The sequence below is a fragment of the Eretmochelys imbricata genome, chromosome 23, assembly GCF_965152235.1.
Source record: "Eretmochelys imbricata isolate rEreImb1 chromosome 23, rEreImb1.hap1, whole genome shotgun sequence".
NCBI classification, from domain to species: domain Eukaryota; kingdom Metazoa; phylum Chordata; order Testudines; family Cheloniidae; genus Eretmochelys; species Eretmochelys imbricata.
Window position 1 is genome coordinate 5,269,896 of NC_135594.1, and position 19,156 is coordinate 5,289,051.

The following is a 19,156-nucleotide window of genomic DNA, read 5'->3' on the forward strand; positions in this document are numbered from 1 at the left end:
GGGTGTGTGTGTGTGAGACCTGGCTGAACTCACGCAAGGAGTCAGAAATAGAACCCAGGAGTCCTGGCTCCCAGCCCCTCCCCCATCCCTTTGGTTTCATATCAACTAATGCGCGGGCATGCCTGCGATCAACAGGAGGTCAGACTCGATGTGCTGCGGGGGGAGGGGGGAGGAGTCCTTCCGGCCTTAGACTTTGTAACCACTGGACCCCACTCCCTTCCCACTCTCGCTCCAGGGCTTGAACCCAGGAGTCCTGGCTTTCATTCCCCCCTTTCTCCAAACCATTGGAGCCCATGCCCCTCCCAGACCTGGGGATAGAACCCAGGAGTCCTGGCTCCCAGCCCCTTCCCCCGCTCTCACTACTAGACTCCACTCCCCAACCCAGGAGTCCTGAGGCCCAGCCCCGCTTCCAGTTTTCAATGGCTGCAGTGACCCTATGTGGGGGGCTCATACTGACTGTAACGGACCTTACAACTCTGTGGGCTGAGGCGCACCCTCTGCCCACAGCTTGCGTCCCCTTCTGGTGGCCCGCCACGGTGAGCAGCCCCTGCTGGCTGGGCAGCATTTAACTGCCCCTCCCCATCTAACCCCCCTCCCTGCACATGGCAGCCAGGGCCCTGCCTGTCTCCCTCAGCCGCCCCAAATGCTCCCCAGGACCCAGCCCCTGTATCTCCCCCCAGGTGCCTCTTCTCCAAACTCCCCTGCTGCTGGGGACACCTGGAGCCAATTGGGGTCCACAGGGCATCTGCCCCCCCTCCCCCAGCTGGAGGAGTCACGCTGTGACCCACAACGCAAGATTGTGGCTTTCCCTGGTGAGATGACGCAGAGCGATGCCCTCCCCCACGCCCCGGCAAAGAGCCAGGGCTACAGAGTCACATCTTCTCTCCCCCCTGCCTCTCGCCAGGCCCGCTGGCCTTTGGACCTGCCTCGCCCCCTTGTGACCCACCAGCGAGGGTGAAAACCATGGGCCAGCACTGGCCTGCAGTCACCACAGGATAAATCAGGAGCAACAGGAGCCGGGGGGCTGATCCCAGCATCACGCCCCCCAGCACAGGTCGGGCGAAGAGGGGAACACAGGGCCTTTCCCCTGCCGGGGTCACTGGCTCTGATCCGGCCCCAGAGCAGGGGGACATGATAGCTCAGGGGGGTGGGGACTGGGGCCCGGAGCCTTTCCCCAGCCAGGGTCACTGACTCTGAGCCGGACCGAGCAGGGGGACCTGCTGGCTCAGGGGGGTGGGGACTGGGACCCGGGGCCTTTCACTTCTCAAGTGCCCAACCCTGGCACGGTCACACGGTCCCAGCCTGTTGCACCCTCAGCTGCTACGCTGCCCAGATGGCCCCCGACTCCCCCGTACCCACTCCAGCAGCAGAGAGGTCCTGCCTTCCCACCCACCTTGTCCGTCTCCCTTAGACAGCTGGCCCTTTCTGGGGTGACTGCCTCCCTCCAGCGTCCTCCCCGTGTAACTGCAGCCCCGGGTGCCTCTTTCCCAGCATCAGAGCAACTAGCTGCTAGATCCAAACCTTCCCCGGCGCAGGGGAGATTTTCTTAGTCCCCAAACTCAGGCCAGCTCCCAGGGGCTAGCGGAGCCCATGAACAGGCTAGTTCCCCCTCCCCCCGCAGCCCCCCAAGGCAGGGGCTGCTCAACAAGTCAGGCTCATGGGCAATGGCCCTGCCCACAGCTTGTCAGGCTGGGGCTTAGGAATTGGGATGCAGTTTTGGGGTTTTTTCCAAACGTAAGCCCAGCCCTACTGCTTGCCGATCCCAACGCCGCAGGCCCAAGCAGCCTGGAGGCCAGATCCATCAGCAAGGCAGCACTGAGGCCACCAGGGGAGACTAGGCCCCAAAACTGCAGCTTTGCAGAGATTCGTACATTTCAAGCTCCTAGCAGCACGAGGGAACAAAGCCGGCTCTTAGCCGCCGGCAAGGTCACTGCCCAACACCGGTACTCGGAGACTCCCAGGCCAGAAGGGACCAGGCTGACCATCTAGTCTCACCTCGTGCACGTTGCAGGCCACAGAACCTCAACGACCCACTCCTGGAATAGACCCCTAACCTCTGGCTGAGTTACCGGGGCCCTCAGCTCAGGGTTTAAAGCCAGTGATCACTTGCCATGCTAATAGGGACAGACGTGGTACAAGTCCCAGTTTTGGCCTCTCCCGCATGGCTGGAAGGTGCAGTGGGTTTTCAAGGCAGAGGAGGCAGCTGGCATCTTAGCACACCACAAAGAAAAGAGAACGAGGCCCTGCCCAGGTGCTGTTTTGGGTCTGCCGCTGGGTTGGACGCTGGGGGCACTGAGCTCACGTCAGGTTACAGGTGATTGACGCAGGGATCCCACCAAGGAATGTAGGCTGTGGCCCAGACCCTGCAGCATCACTGAGGTTAGAAAAAAACCCTTCAGTGTGACAGTATCACCGAGAGGCCCCAGCAGCGAGCAGAGGCCGTCCCAGGGCCAGGTGCGGCCCAGTCCCGCCACAGCCCGGTCCTGCCAGCAATCATGGTGCCAGGTGCAGCAGACATGGTACAGAACAGCCCCACACGCTCAGTCTAAATTAGGAAAGGGGAGCTGGAGGGAAACGGACACAGAGGTCACCCAGGAGGTCAGCAGGAGCTGGGATTTGAGCCCCAGACCAGGGCTCCCCGCTGCCTGCCTCATGTGAGGTCTTCTACACGGTGACACACACCAGAGCAGTGGTTTTCTAACTGGGAGAGTCAGAGCTGATAGCAGGGGGGTACACAAGAAAAGTCCTGAGGCAGCAGACAACCCATTTCATTTACTGCACAAGTTATCAAACTGGGGGGCATGGAGGAATTCCGGTGGAGGGGAGAGAAAGCAGCAATGCCAGGTGGGCTCAGGCCATGGCCTGGCAGCTGGCCTCAGGGTGGGAGCACCAGTCCACCCCCTGACTTATGTCAGGGGGCCCTGTGGCGTGGCTGGGATGGTGAGGTGCCACCAAAGTTGTAACTCAAAGGGACATGCTTAGCTCACCTGCCCAAAGATTCCTCCGTGGCATCCTGGGAGGGGAGGGTACATCCCATAATTTGCAAACCTCTAGAAGTCATTGCTAAATGGAAGACAAATCTGGGAGGGCACATGTGGGGTTCGTGCCCCCTTGCCCCCCCACGACACCTCTGGTAGAATCAGAGTTGACATGGCCAGCCTAAGAGAAGAGAGGGACCTGTGATTCAACAGCCCTGGCAGCCTCACGGAAACCTTTCACCAAGAGTTTTCCTCCCGCCTGGCTCAAAGCATGAGAGTTACAGGCATAAAGAAGGGAGCAAAGAAAGTCGCTTCTGTTACGCCTCAGTGGTTGTACGCTTGATATCTGCTTTCCTAGCTCTGCAGCTGGCCAGGGCGTCTGCCGGGAACCAGAGCCAGCGAGGAAGGGAATTTCTGCAAGCAGGAGAGAAACTGAATTAAATCCAGGCCTCCTTGCTGAGGCAAGATGAAGACAGGGTTGGGGGACATGGGGGGAAGGAGACCCGATTCAGCAGCGTCAGGTAGTCACTGTATTTTATTGGAAAACATTGATATAGTTTTATTTTCACAGCTTGAACTGAACACAACATCGCCCGCTTTCAGACAGCCTCGCTCCCATCAGCCCCGCGCCCCAGCTCTCAAAACAGGCTTTCCCCTCCCCCCGGTTCTGCTCACAGCCCAGGGGCATTGCCGGTCCCGCCACAGGGCACGCTAAAGCACCCGTTTTCCAGGGGGGCTGGGGGGGAAATTTCAGAGCGGCTTCCCCCCTCCCCAAACTTTTACAAAATTAAAAATAAAGAGAAGCAAGTTGACGGCTCATGCTCTTTGCGGCGGGTTGGCCAGGCAAGGGGGGACTTAGCAACAAGAGCACAGACATCAAGAAAGCAAAGGCAGGTCACTAGATAGAACAGGGGGCTGCACCGGTGACGCCCACCCAGCCGATAGCAGCTGTCGCTCGCCTCGGGTCTTCAACAATCCCCTCCCGCCCGCCAGCTCTTGCCAGTCAGAAAGCAGCCATGCCTCACGCAGGGCGGGGACTGGATGGGTTAGCACCAGTATTTACACAGCAGCTGAGAGATGGACAGCGCTTAGGAATCATCGCATGGACATTTACAGTTTGTACAGGGCTACGAGCAAGGAGAAATGAGTCCTGGTTTTAGGATCACATGTCAAGAGCCAATTGCTTTAAGCTTTTTTTTTTGGGGCTGTTAAAACCCTCCCCCCCTCTTTTTCCCCGGATGGCATGACAAGGTCTCTGGAACCCACACTCCAGTCTCTGGGATCGTTCGCCGTCCCCTTTCTTTAAAAAGAAAAAAAAAAAGACGAGACAAGAGGCTTCCCTTCCTGCCGACCCCCTGTCGTTTCCAGGGGCGAGACGCTCTGAGGCCGCGGGGTGAATGCACAGACCCACAGTGCCAGACGCATGCAACACGGTTAAAGTTTGCTCTCTCCGCGGCGTGCTGGGACACCGGCCAGCTCCGTCCGCAGAACAAAGAACCCCCCAAAGGAACTAAAGACATCTGCAAGGCTGAGATTTCCAGGGGGTGGGTGGGTGGGTGGGGAGGGGAGGTTGGGTTAGGGCCAGACGGATGGGCTGGGGGAGGAGAGAAAGGGAGGAAGGGGAAAAGGGCAGGAGGGACAGGGGACAATCATGCAGTTTGGGGAAAGTAAATTTTTTGTTGCTTAGTCAGTTTTCTTCCACAGCCGACTGGAGTTTGCTGAAAGAACCAGATTACTTAAGTAGAGAGAGAGTGTTGGAGAAAAGTAGTGAAGGAGAATGGGCATCGCCAGCCGCCCGTCCCGGAGCCTTCACTTTGCGGTCATCATCTGCACAAACTCTGTGAGAGAGAGAGAGAGAGAGGGGCGAAGGTACAGGATCAGCGAGCCAGGATCGCATCCCCACTCCGCCCTTCTACAGGACTCAGCTACAAGAACAGCCCATTAGCCTTGTTTCCCCAAAGGGCTCAGGATCAGTGAGACCCCGTGCACAGAGAGCTAAGCACCCCCTGGGTATAAGGGGGATGGGGTACCCCTCTCAGCCAGATCTCATAGCTTTTACACAGAACGCAAAGCACTTCAAAAAGATCAATCTTGCCCCCATCATGGGGGGGGTGGGGGAGAGAGAGGAGAACATACATAAGGAGAAGCGACATGCCCCAAGGTCACCCAGCAGGGCAGTGGCTGAGCCAGCGCTCTCAAGTTCCAGTTCAGCACTCAGGTTCTGACACCTTCACCCAATGCAGAAATGCAGCCACTTCTGGGGTGGAACTCAGCAGCTGGAACAGTTGTACAGAAGTGCCAGCAGCTGAAAGCTACAAGCGTCCTCCCATTCTGGACACGCATTTGCACGATAAGTTTGGGATTGCAGACCTCTTGGGGCATTTTTCTAGCAGCAGGACCTGGGCCTGACCAGGTCAATGGTGCTCAGCTGCAGGGGACCGTTGGGTTGCCGAACCCTTGAGGACAATAGCCTGGTGGCTGGTGAGGCATCTCAGCATCCCTCTCCGACTCACCTTCATAATTGACCTGCCCGTCTCCATCGATGTCAGCCTCTCGGATCATCTCGTCTACCTCCTCATCGGTCAGCTTCTCTCCCAGGTTCGTCATCACGTGGCGCAGCTCCGCCGCGCTAATGTAGCCGTTCCCGTCCTGTAAGGCAGGGGGCGACAGAGCGAGGATTTAGCTCAGTATAGCCACTCCCCTTCCACACACCCCGCCCCTGCACACCACAGACGTGGCAGCTCAGTGACCTCGGCACCCACAACACCCTGCCCCCCACCTCCCAGATGGGTGCTCACCTTATCAAAGACCCGGAATGCCTCCCTGATCTCTTCCTCGCTGTCCGTATCCTTCATCTTCCTCGCCATCATGGTCAGGAATTCTGGGAAGTCGATGGTGCCGTTCCCTGGAAAGGAAGTGCTGCCTTTGAGTGAAGGGGACTAGCAGGGCGCTGGGCCGGGGAAAAGCACCAGGGGATAAGGGAGAGGCAAGGAAGGGAATCAGCTGGCTGTGCCAGGCCTGGCTTGGAGCCTGAAGGCCTGTTTGTCTGCAGAGCGGGCAGTATAGCCACATGCTCTGGTGGGACCCACCTGTAAGGCAGGACAGGAGTTCGGAGCCCATGGGCTCTTCAATCCAGGGCCCCTCATCTGAGGCGACCAGTGTGGTGACATCACTCTCTGTGGAACCGGACTGAGGTCCCAAGGAACGGCTGTGGGCAGCCGGCAGCAGCCTCAGCTGGCTTTGAACCACCGGCCTCAGGACAAGCTGCCTCTGGAAGCCTGCCAGACCAGGGCAACGGGCACCCGAGAACAGCTGCCCACGGAGCCCCACTGGGATAAGCCAGGATGCACGAGCCAGGTAGAGTGCCCAGGACGCCTCCTCCAGCATCTTACGTGTGGGGGGGAATGGGTTTGCTGCTGAACACCGTCCCCTCCCATTCTGCTCCCTGCCAGGCAGGCCGCCCTCGGCCACTCAACGCCCTTCCAGCTCACCATCCGCATCCACCTCGTTGATCATGTCCTGCAGCTCTGCTTCGGTGGGGTTCTGGCCCAGGGACCTCATCACCGTCCCCAGCTCCTTGGTGGTGATGGTGCCGTCCCCATCCTTGTCGAACAGGGAGAAGGCCTCCTTGAACTCTGAGGGAGGGAGAGACCCGCCGCCCGTCAGAGCTTCGGTTAATGAGGCTCCTCTACCGCAGAGCTGCTGAGCACGCTTCGGTGGCTAGCAAGGAGCAGCCGAGCGGCTCATGAGACAGGCCGCTCAGAGGCAAAATACCCAGGGCACCTTAATCCCCCACCCTCTCACCACTGCTTCCAATGTCAAGTCTGACCCTAGGGTGAGTCTGCGTCGTCCCGCTGACCGAATGGTCGTAAGGGGCCTAGCTTGAGCACTGGCCACTGCCAGAGACGGGATGAGAGATCCCCATGGCTGGCGATTCCTATGCTGGTCAAATTAGGCCATTTGAAGGGAGGTCAGCAGTATCCACTTACTTAAACAGCACCCCTCAGCCTAGGGATGTTTAGAGAGCCTAATGCTAAAGAGCTGGCAAGAAGCTAAAATACAGCTATCAGCAGGGGCATAGGGCACCAGCCAGGGGGGTAACCTGCTCTCGAAGGTGCCACACTGGTGTTCCTGTGTCCATTCCCCAGCCGTCTCCTGCAGACAGACCCTTTGCTCGGTCCCATCCTGGGGCCCACCCCTGGGGCCAGGTTTCTATTTTCCAACAAAGTTAGCCGGGGACTTCGACAGCACTAATCAGGCTGCTGCTAAATCCCAACGGCCGGAGGCTGCGGTGGGCGAGTCCGGATGCCCCGGTCATAGGACAGCCAATCAGAAACGTGGCCCATTGCAAGAGCTGAGCGGTCTCCGATCCCAATCTGCAGGCTGACAAAAACCTTAAGACGTGCTTCTCTCTACGACCGCTACAAAGAAAGGGAACCGCAAAGCCGGCTAAGCACCAAGCCCAGGGAAACAGACTGTCATTAATGAAAGACTAGAACCAACCTTCCGTGATACCCATAGCAGGGACAGTATTTGAATCAGATTTTTAAGCTGACTGTCTTTAAGCATTTAAAGAGCTTCCAGCTAGCTGGGGGCATAGTCCTCTAGGTAGCACTTGGTGGAGAATCTCATCTACTGTCTGCCTATTTGTGCCCCGGCCCCAGCAGCAGACCCCCTATATGCCTACCATCAATTACTCCTTAGCTCCATGTCACGAGGTGAGCTCCAGGAGCGTGACTCTAAATGCTGCAGCCATGAACATGAAGACTTGGCAGAGTCTCAGAGCATCGCTACGCCTGAAAGTCCTACACACAGCGGAGAACCTAGCCCCTTCCCTGGAGTATGCTCGGTCCTGCATTATGGGGGGCATGGCCAGTAATGGGGCCCACCCCACTCCCCAGAAAGTCATCTTCATGCCCCACTGGGCAGCATCTGCAGCAAGACCAGAGACTCCTCCCTTTCCCCTGCTCACTGGGGGCACGGTGGAGGGGGAGGGGAAAAGGGGTCGCTACAGATGCACTGAAGCGGTGTGTTGGGAGACGCTCACCCCCCTTCAGTCTAAATACGGGGGAGCCCATGTAGAGTGAACAGCTAAACACCCTGGATCAGTTCTTCTGGCCCGTACACGCCCATGTCCCGGTGGGGATGACAGACAAGAGCTGCACCTGGGGATGCTGTGGATACTGGGTTCCCTCCCCATTCTTCCGAGCCCTGGGTTGGGGGGCAATCACTACAACACAGAGCCTTTGCGAGCGCCACGGTTACAACAAACACTCAGCTAGGTGGAAGGCGGGTTTAGGACTCACCTGCTATCTGCTCTTCAGTCAGCTGGTCGGCCTAGAAGGAGCAGAGAGAAGTTAGTCACCAGGGCATGGAAACTGTCGGTTGTTACAACACCTAGAAGGCAGCTCGTAGCAAAGGATGCTGGGTTGACCTGATCGGTGCCTGCCTCTCTGATTCAGGCGGTGGCAGCATAATCATCCCCTGTTTTGAGAGCACCACCTCTAGGATAAGGGCAACACTAGCTCCCCACGGCCCAGCCACTCCTCGATCTCCGTACCGGAAATGGTGATCATCAGGGCCGTTCCTGACAGGCTGCTGCCTCGACCCATCATCATAAAGACAAGGGGGCAGGTGCCACCCTAGGGCAGCAGCTGAACCCCCAGCCACTGTCACAGCCAATACCACCAGCGCTCCAGCTCCTGACGCCAGGACGCCGTGGCTCTATTTCCAGTTCCACTACAGAGCACGCCTCTTGCCCCATGTGTGCGACGGAGTCAAGATCTGCCTCACCAGGGCCTTAGTTCAGTAGGGTTTATACCGAGCACTGAGTCACGGCACCAGGGAAGGGCAGCGTATTAACAAACAGCCTAGCCAAGATTCCTGAGGTTGCACGGATGCCACCAGTCCCAAGCACCCATGAGCTCTCCGCTGGAGACATAATGCCGGCGGGGCAGCCCTTTGCTGATCCTCATGTGCCCGCAAGGGGATTAAGGGGAACTCCGAAGCTGCCGGAGCCCCAAAATGCAGGGTTTGTAAAAAAGCTCCTGACCCAAGTCTGGGGGAAATAGGATTTCAGCACACGGGCCTGTTTGGACCTCAGGCTTTGCCTGCAGTTTTGGAAACTGCAGCACCCAGAGGCAACCATATGAAAACGACGAGAAATGGTGAACTTCACTAGGCTCCACTGTGAAATGCGATCGAATCCCTGGCACCAAGGAAGGAAGAATGGTGCCGTGCCTGAGGGCTGTCAGCACCGAGCCTGGAGTAGAGCAGCGATTAAGGTTTCATACTGCAGCCCAACACCCAAGTATCTGGGTGCCTTCCGTGACAAACTAATAGCCAGAGCAAGGTCCCCAGTAGCCTTGCTCCCTTTGGGACAGCGATGCCCTGCTCCAGATAACATCTCACTGGAGAAAGCCTCATGGTAGGGTTTGGGCAGCAACACCCACTACAAATGCAGCAGCTTCGCAGCCACCCAGGGCGGGAATCAAGACGACCGAGCAATTCTAAAGTTGAGTGAAGGGAGGGTGCGAACCAGTAATTTTCCCAGCCATAGGGGGTGACGGGGGTGGGGTCAGCTCCCCACAGTGGGTCAAATGAGGGCATTCATGCCTGAGGCAGAGACAATAAACTACAGGACCAAGCTGCTCCAATCTCTACCCAGCTACATCTGCTTCCGCCGCTGGCATGAGCGCATGCTAGGGGGCTGGCAAGGGGCATTGGACAATTTTCATCTTTGCTCGTTAGCTTGGGGTCAGTCGCTCCCCAAAGCGAGACCGAATTCTGCAGCCACCCAAGCTGGGATTGAGCTGCTGTCAGATCTCGAGACAAAAGCAGGGTCAGGCTGTGGGAACCCTCCAGGGAACACACAGAGCAGTGACAGATTTCCGACATCAGGCATGCATTGAGGTGGCAAAGGTATCTTCAGTGGAGGTGTGAAACCAACGTCCATGCAGTCACTAAAAATCCCAAAGCACTTTCCCCAAGAGACTGCACCTTAGCCCCAACATCCTGGCCTGATTCCCATAGGGCAGATCCATTCAGCCTCCCTAAACTCCCCTGCAGTTTCAGTAGGATAGAGTTCTCATCTTTCTAGCCTGACTTACTGCGTAAGCACTGCTGAGCCATTCCACTGAGGAGACAGGCACATCTTGTAAGACATAGCTCAGATGAAAGGTGCTCCAGAAACACAGGTTGGTAAGGAGAGAGCAGCGAGCAAAGATTAATTCGTTAGGCAGAAATATCTACCAGTCAACTGAGAAAGGGAACTGAGAAAGGGAACGGCAGTCACAGCTGATGGCAGTTTGTGGGGGAGAAAACTCCCTCCCCATGGCTTGGTGTGAATGAGGCAACTCCATCCATGGAGGTGGAAGGTCATGACACAGCTCCCCAGTACCTGAAGCAGCATGTTGTCCTGCTGCAGTCGGGAGAGGTTGGAGAATTTGGAGGGGAAAGGAAGAGATCCTGCATCGCCCTATCAGAGATAAAGGGCTGATCAGTCAACACTACTTCTGTAAAGGGAAATCAGGCCTCCCCAATCTATTAGAATTCTTTGAGGGGGTCAACAAACACATAGACAAGAGTGATCCGGTAGACAGAGTGCACATGGATTTTCAGAAAATCTTTGACATGGTCCCTCACCAAAGACTCTTAAGCAAAGTAAGCCGTCATGGGATAAGAGGGAAGGACCTCTCATGGATCAGTAACTTGTTCACAGACATGGAACAAAGGGTAAGAAGAAACAGTTTGTTTTCACAGTGGAGAGAGGGAATTAGTGGCATCCTCCAAACGGGTCTGTACTAGGACCTGTGCTGTTCAACATATTCATGAATGATCTGGAAAAAGCGATGAACAGTGAGGTGGCAAAGTTTGCAGATGATACAAAATTACTCAAGACAGTTAAGTCCAAAGCATACTGCAACGAGACAAAGGGATCTCACCAAACTGGGTGACAAAATGGCAGATAAATGCAATGCTGATTAATGCAAAGTAATGCGTATAAATGCACATAATTCCAACATTACATACAAAATGATGGGTTCTAAATTAGCTATCATCACTCAAGAAAGATCTTGGAGTTATCGTGGATAGTTCTCTGAAAACATCCACTCAGTGTACAGCAGCAGTCAAAAAAGCGAACAGAATGTTAGGAACCATTAGGAACAGACAGAAGACAGTAAACATCACAATATAAAGCCATGGTACGTCCACACCTTGAACACTATGTGCAGTTCTGGTTGCCCCATCTCAAAAAAGAGATAATTGGAAAAGGTACAGAGATGGGCAACAAAAATGATTAAGTGTATGGAACAGCTTCCATATGAGGAGAGATTAATAAGACTAGGACTCTTCAACTTGGAAAAGACGACGAAGGCGGGATATGATACAGATATATAAAACAACTGGCATGGAGAAAGTGACAAAGGAAGCGTTATTTACCCCTTCACATAACAAGAACCAGAGGTCACCCAATGAAATCAATAGGCAGCAGGTTTAAAAACAAACAAAAGGAAGTGCGTCACACAACGCACAGTCACCTGTGGAACTTCTTGTCTCGGGATGTTGTGAAGGCCAAAAGTATAACCGAGTTCAAAAAAGAATTAGATGAGTTAATGGAAGACAGGTCCATTAATGGCTGTTAGGATGCTCAGGGACACAACCACATGCTCCGGGTGTCCCTAAGCCTCTGACTGCCAGAAGCTGGGACTAGATGACAGGGGATGGATCACTCCGTAATTGCTGTGTTCTGTTCATTCCCTCTGAAGCACCTGGCACTGGCCACTGTCCGACAGGATACTGGGCTAGATGGACTATTCCTCTGAGCCAGCATGGCCATTCTTTTCACTGTTCTGACCCTGGCAAGGCCTGTAACCTCACATGGCAAAAGACCAAAGCTCAATGTGGCACCACTGCACCAGGAACTGCTGCCCAGCAGGAGCTGAAAATCCTAACCATCCTTCTCCCCAAAGAGGAGCCTTCATCCCCAGGACGGGAAGTTTATCCTCCTCCTGGCATGCCCATCTGGGTGCTTGCTCAGTGGGTTTCCCTTCCAAGACCCTGTTCAGGTAGGAATCTCTCCCCTCTGCAGCCTAGCTCCACTCCTTACTCATGCTGAATCACCCACTGCAGCTTCTTGTTCTCCACTTAGCACTCCCACAACCAACAAGACTCCCCTCTCCTAGGGACTGCCCACTTCGTTTCTTGTACCCTGCTCTGGCCGTCCTCAGGGCCAGGATACAGGAGCCCCTGGTCTGATCCAGCCTGGCGAGCCCTAGGTTACCAAGTTCCTAAGCGCACTTTCCAGCACACGGTAAGGTCACATTCCCTCAGGACGCACTTCAACCAAAACCCTGATCCACTGCTCCCTGTAGCTGACACACCAGCTCCCAACCTCAGTGATTCTCGCCACACAGCCGCCGCCCCCCTCCCCCCCCCCCCGGCTTCACAAGGCACCCTCCCCCAACCTTGAAAACCCCAGCAAGGTCCTCCTGCACCCTCATACCAGCCATCCTCAAGGCCATCTCCATCCATACCAGCCACACACCCCCACCCCTCGCCATCACAGAACTCCCCAAACCCCACTCAGACTTCATTGCCTCTTCCCTTCACGATCCTCCTCCCATCAACTCTGGGATTCCTCCACCAACCCCCTAGCGCATCTAACCCACAGCAAGATGGTCCCAATCCACACACCCCGAAGTCCCGTATCCCCGGTAAACGCCCACAATCTCTAGTTCCTATATCCCTAACCCTATTTCCTCTGAGCTCCTTCCCAACCCTCACTCACCTCCAAATCCTCAGATCTCCAATTACTCCAGGCCTTTCATGTCCCCCTCGCCTTCCATAACCTCAAGCCTTCCTAGCCTCACAGTGTCCAGCTAATCCCCCCCCCAAACCTCCACACCCTTCCCCCTCGAGCCAGAGAGCTTCTACCAAGTCACTGTACCCCCACTATATCCCCAAGCTGCACAGATCCAGACCCCTAAGCTTGTCACCCACACCTGCCTATCAGCACCCCAGCCACCAACCTAGCCGGTTCAAACCCTGCTAACCCCCACATCTTCCCCCGCCACACCACAACCCTTCAGTCTCCTTGCGACATCCCTCCTCAAGTGCTGCCCGCCCACCAACCCTCCCACGCCCCAACTCACCTGCCAGCCTCTCCACACGCCCTGCCTAACATACCCAATCTCTCTCCAGGCACCCAGCTTTCACAACACCCCTAACACACAGCCCAGCCCGCCCACCCCCTTCCCATCCCGCTCTCCAACACCTAACCCACCCCGGCACCTCCTCCTGACAACCCCCCCCCGTGCCTTCCAATCCCAGCTCAAATGGCACCCCCCAAGACACCCTCCCCCGCACCGGCCTCCAGCCCCCCCGCACCTTCCAGACACAGCCTGAAACTGCCACTGTACCCTGACACCCCCAGGCCCCCCCACAAGCCATACACACCACCATAGAGCCCCACCTGTAACCCCCACGAGACACCCCCCTCACTCCCTCCACCTCCCCAGTGCCCCCCAACACCCCCAGCCCCCTTCCCTCCAACCCCCACGCTTCCTAACATCCCCCCAGCCCCCTTCCCAACACCCCCCACTCAACCCAGCTCCCAAACCCCCCCGCCCCCCCCGCCCGACACCTCCAGCCCCAGGCCCCCGCCCCCAGCCCGACACCTCCAGCCCCAGGACCCCCCCGCCCCCCACCCTGCCCGACACCTCCAGCCCCAGGACCCCCCCCCCAGCCAGACACCTCCAGCCCCAGGACCCCACCCCCGCCCAACCAGACACCTCCAGCCCCAGGACCCCCCCCAGCAGACAGCCCCCCCCCACCCCCCACTCAACCCAGCTCCCAAACCCCTCCCACCCCCAGGGCTCCCAAATCCCTCCATGCCCCGGGCCCTTCCTGGAGCCCCCCCCCGGGCCCCTCCCCTCACCATGGCGGGGTCCGGCTCGCGGCGGCAGGAGGCTCCAGGCGGCAGCGGCGGCAGCAGCGGGTGGGGGAGGGAGGTACCACCAGCACCAGCCGGGACTCGCTAACCGCTTCACAGTCACACCCCCCCACCCTGAGACCCCTCCGCCAGCCACTCGCTGCTCCGGCCCCGCCCCCGGGGCCGCCGCAGCAGAACGGAGAGCGGGAGGCGCCCGCCGTCACGCCCCGTCCCGGGGACTATTTTCTCTCTCCGCGCACGAACACACTGCATGTAGCGTCATCCATGTGTCGCGCCTTCCCATTGGTCCGGAGGCGGTGGCGGGATGAGAGCGCGGCGCTGATTGGACGCTGCTCACCTGCAATGCGTAAAAATTGGACCGGGCCATGTTAGCGGGAGGGCGGGGGGACGGGGAGGGAACCAAGCGCGGGAGGGAGATCACGGGACGGACACAGCCAGACCAGGGTAGCTGGGGGTAGGAGAGGAGCATCGACACCCCTTTTCCCTGAATGGAACAGCCCGGAGCAGCCCACCCCAGTAGGCAGATGGACCAACCCAAGGGAGTGGGCGGAGCCCCGGAGATCACGTGACACAGAAGACCCTGCCCCTAATCCCTTATTCACAAAGCATAGGCCCGCCCGTTTTGCCACGCCCCTGAATCTTTTGGCCACGCCCATTCATCCCAGTTGCATTAGACCACGTCCCTTATGGCTCGGGCCGCGAATCAATCAGCTTTGGCCACGCCTCTTCTTGGTATGGCCATAGTATTGTCGGCCACGCCCCCTGCTCTCGGGACCACGCCCCATCACTTCTGGCCACGCCCTCACGACTAATACCACGCCCATATTCTCATTGACTAAATCTCCTATTGTCAGGGCCACACCGCCTTCGTGTCTGGCCACGCCCCTATGCTAATACCATGTGTGTATTATCATTGGTCTATTTTGTGGCCCCGCCCCCTGCACTCAGGTCTCAAGCCCTGGCTTTGGCCCCAGTCGCCTGGGTTCCTGGTTCTGTCCCCGTCCCCACCCGCAGGGCGGAGTGTGTGCACCATCGCCCCCTTGGGGCCCAGGGCAGGGGTGTCCCCTAGGGTCTGCTCCCCCAGGGCTTTGCCATTCATGCCCTGGTGAGTCTGGTACCTGGCGGGCAGCACCATTCACTAGGCTGGTGTGACCCACTGAGGCACAGCCCCTTTGCACCCCCTACCACCTGGCCCATCGAATGGAACGGATTCCCCTTCCCAGGAGGAGATGGGGGTTGTCAATGCGTGCTCAGCCTACACCCCCTTCCCCACCGCCTTCCTTCCCTGTCTCCCCTCAAGCTCTGGCATGATCCCCATGACCCTGAGATGAGAGGTTTCACAAATTGCTCTTCGGCTCGACTGCTGCTTTTGATGGGCCCCGAGGGAGTGGCCCCAAGGATGCTGTTACCCCAGAGCCCAGGAGCCGTCTGCGGCTGGCAGAAATCCACTTTTAACCCTTACGGTTTATGACCCATTGGCTCCTTCCCCGTTCTGCCTCCCTCTGAAATATCTAAGGATCCACTCTGTCCCCTTCCCTGACTCCCCCTTGTCAACATCCCCAGCGCCCCCAAACACTGCCACCTCCCCATGGTACCCTCCCAACCCAAAACCCCACTTGCGCTCCCTCCAGCCCCCCTTCCTGACAGCCCCGCCCCACCCCACCATCCCCCATCGCCACCAAACACCTCCAACCACTAGTATCCCCCACCCCACCCTCTACCCCCAAACCCCTTCCCAGCCCCTTGCTTAGACTCCCCGCTTCTCTGCATCTCCTTCTCGGACGCTAGGTGGCAGCCAAAGCCTGTGGGGCCTGCATCGACTTCCCAAACCCGGCCCCGCAGGCCTCCAGCCTGAAATGGGAGAGCCTGGTGAGAGGGGAGGAATAGCTCCCCTGCCTCCCTCTCCACCTGCCTCTAATCCCCTGCCAGCTGTGCCCAACCCTTGCTCCACGGTTAGGTACCAGCTGGCCTGGGATCTGGGCTAGTTCGCCTACCGGCAACTGGACAGATTTTCTCGCCCAGCTCTATTCTCAGTAGCTACCTACTTTCCCCCTGTCTTTCCCGTCACAGAATCTATTTCCTCTCCATCTTTCCATCCGCAATATCTGTCTGCCTTTCCCTCTCCCTCCCCCCATCCACGGGAGCGATCTACCCCTCTGCAGTTCGTATCTCATCTGTTTCATCTGTTGACTCTCTCTCTATTCTTCCTTTCCTGTGCAGTCAATCTATCCATCCTTCCCTCCCTATCTATCTGCCATCCTTCCTTCTCTCTGCTGTATCCATCCATCCTTCCTGCCCCAGTATCTCTCTTTATCTATCCACCCATCCCTCCTTCCCTCCCCAGTATCTCTCTCTATCCATCCTTCCTTCCTTCCCCCGAAACCATCCATCCACCTACCCCCTGATCCTGCGACAATAAGGGTGGCTAACCTGAGCCTGAGAAGGAGACAGAATTTACCAATGTACATTGCTAAAGATCCACATTCGTCAGCAGCCCCCCCATCAGCTCCCCCCTCTCCCAGCACCTCCTGCCCACTGGCAGCCCTGCCGATCAGCTGTTTCGTGGCGTGCAGGAGGCTCTGAGGAGGAGGGGGAGGAGCGAGGGCCCGGCAGGCTCAGGGGAGGGGGCGGGAAGGGGTGGAGTGGGGGCAGAGCCCGGGGGGAGCAGTGAGCCCCCCTCGGTCTGTTGGGAAGTTGGCGCCTGTCGCTGCAGCCCCGGAGTCGGTGCCTGGACAAGGAGCCGCCTCTTAACTTCGGTCTCCGGAGCCACAGGTTGCTCGACAATGCGTTTCTAACCCAGCTTGTCTCTCTCCGGCACCCCGGCATCTGCTGAAGCTGCTAAGCCGGGGAAGGGGGCCAGTTGTACTGATGGTTTTTGGGATGTAGACAGCTGGCCACGTGGGATTGGGATCAACCCCCCCCTTCCCCCCCCGGCTTATTAGCCATGGGGGGGCACCAAACAGCAGTGACTTGTGACTGATCTCGGATCCCCCACCCGTTGCTTCCCTATGGATCCCGCCTCTGCTCGGACCCCCGGCACTTTCTCCCTGCTGCTGACGCTGCAGGCAGGGCAGGTCTCATCCTGCTGGCAGCCAGGGATCCGGTCCAGGCGCCGGTGCTTCAGCTGGCTGGACACCAGCTGCAGCTGGGTAGGGATGGGGGCGTTAGAACAGGGAACGGCTGCCAAGGGCGGTGCCTCCTCCCTACGGCCTCGCGTCCATGAAACCCTGCAGGAGTTTCGCTGTGAATCAGCAGGAAACACGGCACCGCCAACCTGAATTCCTCAGGGTCTGGGATGGGGGCAAGGAGAGCACAATACGTGCGTGGCCACCGCTGCCCGCTTCTGGCGGCAATCAGTACTACCCGACTGTGTGTCATAGCCCCTATAGTGCTAGAAACTAGTGGAGATTCTCCATCAGCCCACATAGTTACAGAGGAGGAGGCCCATAGTTCTCCCCTTCCCCTCTTACCACTAATGCTCCAGTGGGGTTTAAATGGGAAGGGCACGGAGAGGCGCAAGGCCAAGATTCCTCAGCTGCCTCGCTAGCCCCGAGCGCATCCCTCTGACAAGCAGGGACACGACACAGGCTCTGCTCACCTCCTACTGCCTCCCTGCCTTTCCTCAGTGACTCTGTTCCCCTGTCCTCATCTCTGCTCCCTCCCCTCTTTACCCCAGGGGTCCCCTGACTCTCCTGCTGTACTACAGGACAGTGCTTTCCTCAGCATCGCAGGCCACCTCTGGCCACATCGGGCTTTGTGATGCTTCACGTGCTGTGGCTGCAGCTGGGCTAGAACCCAGATCCCTCAGCTCTGAAAGCCTTGAGCTTTCCAGAGAATCCCTATTTGCAGTACAGGGGTTATGACATGCAGCTGAGCAGTTCTGATGCCAACCAGCAGAGGTCAGTGGGGTACTGTGCTGGACGAAGCCATCAGCAAGACAGGCCCTTGGCTGAGGCTGCAGCTTGTGGTACAGTCGAATTTCAGCCTTCATTTAAAAAAAAATGTTTTCTAGCCATAACGGTTGGGACGAAAAGCCAGAAGTCCTGACTTCCGGGATCTAATCCTCTTCTCCCTCCCTTTCCACTGTGCTCAGCCATCTCTCAATCTTCCTCCCATTTGACTGCCCCCCTGCCTCAAGACAAAAAGTCTCACAGCCTTGGGGTGAGGCTTGGAAAATATTTATTCATGGTTCACACTTTTGACCCTGAGCGAGCTTGTCTCACGCCGGGGGCGGGATAGAACCTGGTACAAAAAAGCAAAGAGGTCACAAAAACTCTACGAAGGAATCTGTACAGTATCATACAACAGAGATACATTCAGCACATGCACACACCTGCCACCAGGGGGTGCTGCAATATGCAGCCCCTCCCCTTCAATGCTGGGGGGTGTGCCTTGGCTCTGGCACAGAATGATTTATTTTTCCTAATCACAGGCCCAGTAGGAAGGCAAGGGAGGCCTTGTGTGTGTATGTCAGGGTGGGGCTGGGGAATCTCCAAGGGGTCCCCTAGACAAAGAGCTGATTGAAAATGTTGGGGGTAGAGGGGGGCTTTCCATGGAAAATGTTGACTTCTGGCGGAAACTCAGAATACTGTCATAGCTTGATTTGGAAATGCTGCTGCGGTGCATCATGGGAGATGTAGTTCTGTTGCTACATGATTTACCTCTGTGAGCTGGACTCCCCAACTGGACTATATCGCCCATGATGCATCATGGCCACAGAGCCCCATGATGCAATCACCTGGCCAAGAGGAGAGGTCATGGTGCATCATGGGAGATGTAGTCAAAGTGCCGTAAGCTCTCATTCTCTATTCTCCAGGCTCCCAAGCCAGACTCCATCTCCCACGACTCACCCATAGCTGAGGGCTCCCCAAATGCAACCGCCTCTCCGCGAAGGGACTCTGTGGTGCATCATGGGAGATGTAGTTCCATTGCCTCATGCTTTCATTCTCTGTTGTCCAGGCTGCCTGGTTGCACTACCTCTCCTATGATGCACTAGGGGAGTCCCTGGCCATGGTGCAACATGGGAAATGTAGTCCAATCGCAAAGCCCCGCCCATAGAGTAGAAAAGCATGAGGCAACTGACCTACGACTCCCATGAGGCACTGGGGTGCCACGTCTGAACTGAAATATTTTGGTGTCTTGGGTGTTTGATTTTTGTGGCATATTCCCTGGGGAGCAGGTGCTTTTCGAGACAAATTTCCTTTGGTTGAAAACCCAATTTCCC

General features: G+C 57.2%; 1 protein-coding gene across 1 annotated transcript; it reads right to left on the reverse strand.

The window, feature by feature from the left end:
• Positions 1-3,495: 3,495 nt before the first annotated feature.
• Positions 3,496-14,118, reverse strand: CALM3 (calmodulin 3). The gene is made up of 6 exons (XM_077840105.1): positions 13,918-14,118; positions 8,285-8,315; positions 6,470-6,613; positions 5,777-5,883; positions 5,492-5,627; positions 3,496-4,816 (listed from the first exon to the last, which is right to left on the reverse strand). The coding sequence occupies exons 1-6, from the start codon at positions 13,918-13,920 to the stop codon at positions 4,788-4,790; spliced, it is 450 nt and encodes a 149-aa protein (XP_077696231.1). The 5' UTR covers positions 13,921-14,118; the 3' UTR covers positions 3,496-4,787.
• Between the last annotated feature and the right edge of the window lie 5,038 nt (positions 14,119-19,156).